Source organism: Pavona decussata, unplaced genomic scaffold (genome assembly GCF_977016875.1).
Source record: "Pavona decussata unplaced genomic scaffold, jaPavDecu1.1 SCAFFOLD_199, whole genome shotgun sequence".
Classification (NCBI taxonomy): Eukaryota; Metazoa; Cnidaria; class Anthozoa; order Scleractinia; family Agariciidae; genus Pavona; species Pavona decussata.
The window spans coordinates 799,224-806,870 of record NW_028145607.1 but is presented as its reverse complement, the minus strand read 5'-3'; the positions used below and the strand labels follow the sequence as shown (position 1 = coordinate 806,870).

General features: G+C 42.0%; 1 protein-coding gene across 1 annotated transcript; it reads left to right on the top strand.

The window, feature by feature from the left end:
• The first annotated feature begins 4,057 nt into the window (after window positions 1–4,057).
• On the top strand, window positions 4,058–7,592 carry LOC146461358 (uncharacterized). Its single transcript, XM_085086966.1, has one exon. The coding sequence runs from the start codon at window positions 4,470–4,472 to the stop codon at window positions 7,590–7,592; it is 3,123 nt and encodes a 1,040-aa protein (XP_084943092.1). The 5' UTR covers window positions 4,058–4,469.
• Window positions 7,593–7,647: the final 55 nt, after the last annotated feature.

Here is a 7,647-nt window from a genome sequence, read left to right as displayed (position 1 = left end):
AAGGACAGTCTTGATCTATTTCTTGATACGTATTAAGTCATTTGTAGAGTGATAGAAACAAGACGGTACAAAACATATTGCCATGAGTGATTAGTAGTTAAACATCCAATGAAGCTGCTTTTTTTTGTAGCGAGCCACTGTGACTACCTACAGAAACGGACGCTAAATGAGGTTCATGTCTAGGGAGTTTTTCTTAGGAAACGTACAAGGGGCACTTATGCGCCAATACGTATGTTTCCTACAGAAACGGATGGAGAACTTACCATCAGCACAATTGCATTTGGAACTGATAGTGTTAATGGACTCATTTTGTGTCCAGTCGTTGGAATTGGATATACTTATTGTACAGTAAAATGTTTCAATCCATCAAAAGAGGTTGAACGGATTGTCCGTATTATGAATTTGTCCGTCATATAAAGGGAGAGTTTACATGTTCATTTGGTCTTACTGGGACCAAGTTAACTGTCCGTAATATGCCGCCTGGCATACAGAGGTGTCCGTATTATGTGAGGTTTTCAAGGCAGAGGCTCTACTGTAGCAATTAATAAGCATATAACAGTTCGTGAAGACCGTGTTAATAACTCGATTACTCATTAAACAGCTCAGGTTCTTATGAAATTCCAACTAACATGTCATTTGCAAACGTGGCGGAACAATTGGGTTTTTGTAATTCAGTCATTCTGATCAGCTAACCGTTTATTGTCTGGATTACTTTTGAAATACCTCCTAGAAACCCTATTTTGGCGTTTGTTCCGTTGTCAAGCATGTTTGCTGGAGCGTGTACAAAAGGCTCAATTAAGGGTTTTAAGATAACATTTGGTCAAATAATTGTAGAAACTTAAAAAAAGATAACGTTTGTCCAGTTACCAAGCATGCTTGCCGGAGCGTGTACAAAAGGCTCCATTAATGCTTTTGAGAAAACATTTGGTAATATAACTGTAGAAAATAAAGAAGGAAACGTTTGCCCAGTTACCATGCATACTTGCTGGAGCGTATACAAAAAGCTCCATTAATACTTTTTAGTTAACATTTGGTAATATAACTGTAGAAATTAAAGAAGGAAACGTTTGCCCAGTTACCATGCATGCTTGCTGGAGCGTATACAAAAAGCTCCATTTATACTTTTTAGGTAACATTTGGTAATATAACTGTAGAAATTAAAGAAGGAAACGTTTGTCCAGTTACCATGCATGCTTGCTGGAGCGTATACAAAAGGCTCCATTAATACTTTTTAGGTAACGTTTGGTAATATAACTGTAGAAATTAAAGAAGAAAACGTTTGCCCTTTACCATATGCATGCTTGCTGGAGCGTATACAAAAGGCTCCATTAATACTTTTTAGGTAACATTTGGTAATGCAACTGTAGGAACTTAAAGAAGATAATTTGTAAAATAAGAGAATCCTTAAATAAAGCCTGTGAACCTGAAGCTGCAATATTCACATGAAAAGTCTTTGTGTGCAGGGACTGGTTTAGACGTATCCATGTCATTTCTTTCAACGCCTCAAAGATGTTCGCAAAATCAGGCGCCTAGCCTTCTTCCTGTCTCACCAATGTATAAATGTTTGCATAAAATAAGTACATTTTTATGCAATGAATGATAATACATGTATCAACAATAGGAATGCTGATTTGTTGTAACAGAGGGCATTTTTCTTAATTTTCCTTTCACCGAGGGCAAAATTACTTTCTCCTGATTGGTCGAACGGCGAAAATAATCGCTCCTCATTAGCTGAGCACACCGGGTCTACATTTTTGTTGGTTTCCTCATTTTGTGTCCAGAAACAACGAGTTCTTTGAGGTTCATGGGAGTTCAACTCTTTCATTAAGCCGGATTGTTTGAACCAAAAATACATGGAAATCAAGTACTGTACCTAGAAAGGAAATTCGTAAAGGTTAAGTTTTCGTGTCTCTTACAAAAAACATCAAAATATTTTTTGCGTCAAGGCTAAAAACTTGGATCGGATTGATATTTGCTTGGCTGAGAAACTGAAATCAGTCGTCATGGCGACCAAGTGCTTTCACCTCGTTACTTCTTCTTACAACGAACGATAACCGAGCATAACAGTGTCCTTTAGATGGGAGGAAGGAGCAGGTCAAATTCAGTAGAAGGGGTTCCTTCTTTGGATCCACCGTTTGCTATTTTTGTCAATCTATGTTCGTGTTATTTTCAAGGGGCAGGAAGCTTCACAACGAATGTAAACAATTAATTGATGCCTCGCCTTACTTTTTATCGTTGTTAGTTTGCTCCTGAATTACACTTGTATTCTCTTTTAATTACATCTGTGTAATGGTAACTCTTCTCGTCAGTTTTGTTTGTTTTGTACACTACGAAAAAAAAAATAATAATTTGTTTGTTTTGGCTTGCTTACAGTGAGTTTTTTACTGACTGTTTTACGAATTCCTTGATGGTTTTAAAAACATTTTGCCCTCCAAGCGTAATCGCAATGATTCCTCGTAGATTAAAGATTAATTTTTACTTGTAATTTTAAAGTCTTCGCAAATTGGCCCGGTCTCGCAATTTGGGAAACTTTTAAAATGCGCTTTGAAAATTAATCCATAATTCTACTCGGCCTCGTGAGAATAATACTACATGTTATACAGGAGAGTACGGAAAACCATTTCAGTAGAACTGACATTCTAAGCTACATGATTATGTGAGGGGATGGGTGGGTGGGGGGGGGGGGGGGTCCAAAAAAATATCAAAATATCATGTATACTGTAGGTAAATATCGGGATGGGCTATTTGTCGAGTTAAGGGCCGTTTCAACATTTGCCCAACCATCGTTCAACAAAAAATGTTGAACGGATGTTGGGTAAATGTTCGATTCTGAAGATTAAATAACTCTTAATTTAACTTTCGTTCAAACAAATGAATAAACTGACCACTCCACGCACTTTGCTGGAAATGGGCATATTCTGCTTCCGATTCCACGATCGCTTCTTTTCTTCGAGAGCTGGCGATTTTGAAAATGGATACGGGGCTTAGGTTCGAGGTCAAATTAACTCTACCCGATGTGGTACAGTCATTTCACGTACAGCATTTACTCCATCCCCACAGCGACATCTCGGCCAGCTCCATTATTATGAGCAACCAATGGGGAGGCGACGCGACGGGATATCAACAGACAGCAAAATTTCAATATTCTGTGAGGTTTTTCTCGAGCTATAAAACATGTCATCAAAGGTGAAAGGACCACTTGAAAATGACCGTGATATCTCCGTTTTATGAAGGAAATTACGTTAATTTAAAGAATACCCATAACAGTAAAATAGACCCAATCGCACAATAATAAAACAGAGGTGAGTCAGGTTTATTCATTTTATTGAATGAAAGTAAAATTTAGCGTTATTTGAACTTCAGAATCGACAGTATTTTATTTCCCATACAAAGTCTTATAACGCGTTTAAATTCTCAAAGGCTGCCTGTAACCCGATACCGCTTGACACCCAAAGGTCATCTTCTTACCAGTAATTAATTATTACACGCTCTCCAGACGCGAGCTTGGGCCGCCTATGCTGTCACGTACTCGATGGTCGTCTTCCTATCATCACTTCATTCTAGCCTTTCACGCAGTCGTTTTTAGGGGACTCGTATTACCTCCTCCCCACAAGGAGGTAATACGAATCCCCTAAAACACGACTGCGTGGGAGGCTACGCTTCATCCTTGTGATGAATTCCCTTACAAGAGCATAGTTCAATTAAGAGCAGTTTCGTGTCCCATAAAATATTTCACTCAGTCAATGTTGCTCCTACTGAAATCTAAATAAACGTCAAGAAAAGCAGAACACAGGAAAATCACTCCTTGTTGCTTGGCAGTGATCTTTAAAGGGGAAGTACCACGAAAATTCTACGTCATTTCAAAACCAGAAAATGCTTGTCTAACAACAAAAACCAAAAAAATATCTAGTGTTACAGCGAGTTATAGCTTTTTATTTTATTTTTCTGCGCGACTAATTTTCACTTACTTTTGTTTTATTTGTGTGTGTTACATCTTTCGTACCTTTCGCCCCCACACCTTTATAGTTCATTATGTATGTATATAGCCTTTCTGTCACCCCTTTTTTACCCTTTTTAAGCCAGTTTTCTTGCATAAGTTTTCAGTGTGCGCATCATTTTCAGTTTTGTATAGTTGTGTCTCGCCGTTCTTCCCGTCTTGATTAATTCTCTGTAGAATCACCGATAAGGTACGTTCTTGTGTTAGTCGTTCGTTTTCTATTGTTTCTCAGTTGCTCATTCCATGTCGTTTACTTGTAGTATTATTTTTAACATCTTTTATTTAATCTTTGTATTTCAAGAACCGTTCTGGTACGGATTTGTTTACCGTCGGGATGAGTTACTTTGCAATGGTGAAAAATATCAAATAAAGTGAAAGTAGAGAGCTGAGTGATTAGCAGCGGCTACATGGTTCTTATCGATACGACGGATTATTAGCGGAGTTTCCTTTCCTTGCTGAATCAAGTTCCATTATGGCAGAAGGCGGGTCAGGATTTACGCGGCGAACGTCGAGTTGCGCGTTGTTGGATGAGGGTCAGATTAATCAACTTAGACGATCGTTATCAGCCTACAGAGGTCACTTAACGAGGTCATACAAAGAATTGGAGTGGTTGTTTTCGAATAGTGGAAGTCTTGTGGAAGTTTTAGACAAGAAATGTACGCTGGACGGTTTATTTATGAGGTATAACGCGAAGGCAAAAGATTTGTTACAGTCATTGACAGTTTCAGACGAACACGAACGGGCGTTGCAAGATCATATGCGTGAAATAGAAACGAAAGGCCTTTTTGACGAGGAATTTGCTCGGTGGTTTAGTAAGTCGTGCGAATCGGCAACTTCACGTCCCGAATTGGATCCCGCACCGCGCGAGGGCCCACGCGTGGTTCCTCGTGACAGTGTGTTCGTGGGAAATCAGCCACACCCTTCTTCGTGCGAGAGTCCTCGCGAGGGTATCCCACGCCCTTCTCTCGAGATCCCTCGAGATGCAGCACCACAGAGTTCACGCGATATTCCGCATGATACGTTTCCAGATGACGATTCAGTTTGGCTTACCCGTTCTTTCACCGGGGATTCACGTGGTAGCTCGAGAGTTAGCAAAGCTTCGCAGTCGTCCAAGGTAAAGCTTGCGAAGGCCAGACTTCAAGTGAAGAAAGTTGAAGAGGAACTAAGGCTCCTAAGTCGTCTGCAACAGTTAGAGCACGAGAGGCAGCGTCTAGACAAGGAAAAGGAGCTGTTTAAGGCCAGATTTGAGGCTGACCAGGCACAGATCGAGGTGGATTTTTGCAGTGATTCCGAGCGCGTATTTGAGTCCTTTAATCAATTGCCAAAACAGACGCCTGATGAAGCCATTGGAAAATATCTTCAGTCTTGTGAAAGGGATCCTGGACAAGCTCATGAATTCTCGTCTGGTTTTCTAACTAAGTCACGCGAGCTACCAGCAGTCGTACCAAATAAAGAGTCCAGAGATCATAAGAAAAACGAAGCAGTTATTGAAGCCTCAGACCTTCAGCGCCTTTTGAGCCAACAGCAGGAAAAAACAGTCCGCTACTTGTCCTCTGGCCTCGAAAGGCTCGAAATGCCGAAAAGAGAAGTTATCTCCTTTGATGGCGATCCTAGGAAGTATCCTCGATTTATAAAGAGCTTTGAAATCAATGTGGAACGTAGAGTTAACGCGGACGATGAAAGACTGTCCTACCTGATCCAGTTTTGCTCAGGTGTCGCAAAAGATGCCATCGAGAACTGTGTTATCTTGCCTCCTGGGCAAGGTTACCGCGAAGCGAAAGATATCTTGCAGAAGAATTTCGGTCAGAAACACATCATTGTGCGTACGTTTATTGAAAGAGTTGTTATGGGGCCTCAAATCCGAGCGTCGGACGCCGAGAAGCTGTCGCAGCTAGCGAGAGACATGAGAAATTGCGTTATGAGCTCTGAGCATATGCGATACCAAGCAGATATAAATTCGATGGACACTCTCAGAAAGGTTGTAATGCGCCTGCCACCTCACATCCAGGCGAAGTGGGCAGAAGTGTCAAGCAAGTTGATTGAAGCTGATATCGAACCTGAGTTCTCTCACCTAACAGATTTCGTGGAAAAGAGAGCCGCTGTAGCCAATACTGCCTTCGGAAAATTGGTTGGTACTAGACCGAATGAAGACAAAGGGATTACACAAAGAGCAAGAAGAAAATCAGACGATGCCCCTGCGGTGAAAGTAACAACTCTCGCGACTCAAGGTTCAAATGGTACCTCGTCTATCCCGAGTCCAAAGAAAGCTCTTGGCTCGAAGCAGCATGCAAACAAGCAAGCTCCTGTGACTACGTGTTTGTTCTGCAATGGTAATCATGATCTCGAGAGATGCTTCAAATTTAGAGACAAATCCTATGAAGAACGTAGAAAGTTTGTGTTGGACAAAAGATTATGCATCAACTGCCTGAGAAGCAACCACTTTGTAAGGCGCTGCAGGCAATTTAGGGCTTGCCTCTTCAGTGGATGTGGGAAACGTCACCACTCGTTGCTGCATCCTCCTGGTGACAGAGTCCTTGAAGAAACGAACCAACCCGCTGACAGGGCCACAGTGGATACCCCTGAGAAGGTAAACGTTGACAGAGCTAGTGATGAAGGCCAGTGTGCAGCCATTGGTACCGGAAAACCTCGTGTGAGCCTGCGTATAGTTCCCGTGAGAGTCAGTGGTGCGGATGGCGGTCCCGAGGTAGAGACATACGCTTTCCTAGATGATGGCTCGGATATCACTCTCTGCTCCAATAGTTTGGCAGAAACCCTGGGCTTGTCAGGGAAACCTATGACGTTCTCTCTTACAACCGTAAACGAGAAAGACCGATCCAGAAGCGGTTTTGAGGTGGAATTGAACGTCAAGGCTCTCAAGTCAGATGACAGTATACATTTGAACAAAGTGTGGACAGTGGACCATCTCCCGGTTTCAAGACGGAGCATACCAACCGATGAAGATGTTCGAGGATGGTCTCATTTACACGGCATTGAGTTTCCAAAGCTTGAAGACCAAAAGGTGGAGATCCTGATCGGTAATGACAACCCTGAAGCCCATTGGGTATTTGAACAAAGATGCGGTAAAAGAAAGCAGCCTTATGCAGCCCGTACGCTACTTGGATGGACACTCATTGGTCCTTTAGAACATAGCAAGAGTTCAGAAGTGCATGTCAGCTTTATTAGTGGCGGGCAAGAGATGATCTCAAGCCAGCTTAAGAGGTTATATGACGCAGACTTCAATGAGTCCTTATCTAGTGTGAAGCAAGCCATGTCGATTGAAGACCAACGAGCCCTGGCCATTCTGGAGAGTTCCGCCTGCCTTAGAAATGGTCACTATCAGTTACCTCTCCCATGGCGCTTCAAGTCTCCTTGCCTAACGAATAACCGAGATGTTGCTGTACGAAGAATGAGGTTCCTAGAAAGACGTTTCCAAAAGGACACCCCCCTTTTTGAGAAGTACAGATCGACTGTTGAAGACTACATATCAAGGGGCCACGCCAAGAGAGTTCCCGACGACCAAGTCTACGTTGATGCAAACCTTTGTGGTACTTGCCTCATCATCCAGTTTTTCATCCCCAAAAACCTGGGAAAGTAAGAGTTGTTTTCGATTGCGCAGCAAGATTCCGTGATACTTCTTTGAACGATCAACT

What these genes read in the sequence shown, in the direction of transcription:
- LOC146461358 (XM_085086966.1), top strand. Translation starts at nt 4,470, where the DNA reads ATGGCAGAAGGCGGGTCAGGATTTACGCGGCGAACGTCGAGTTGCGCG.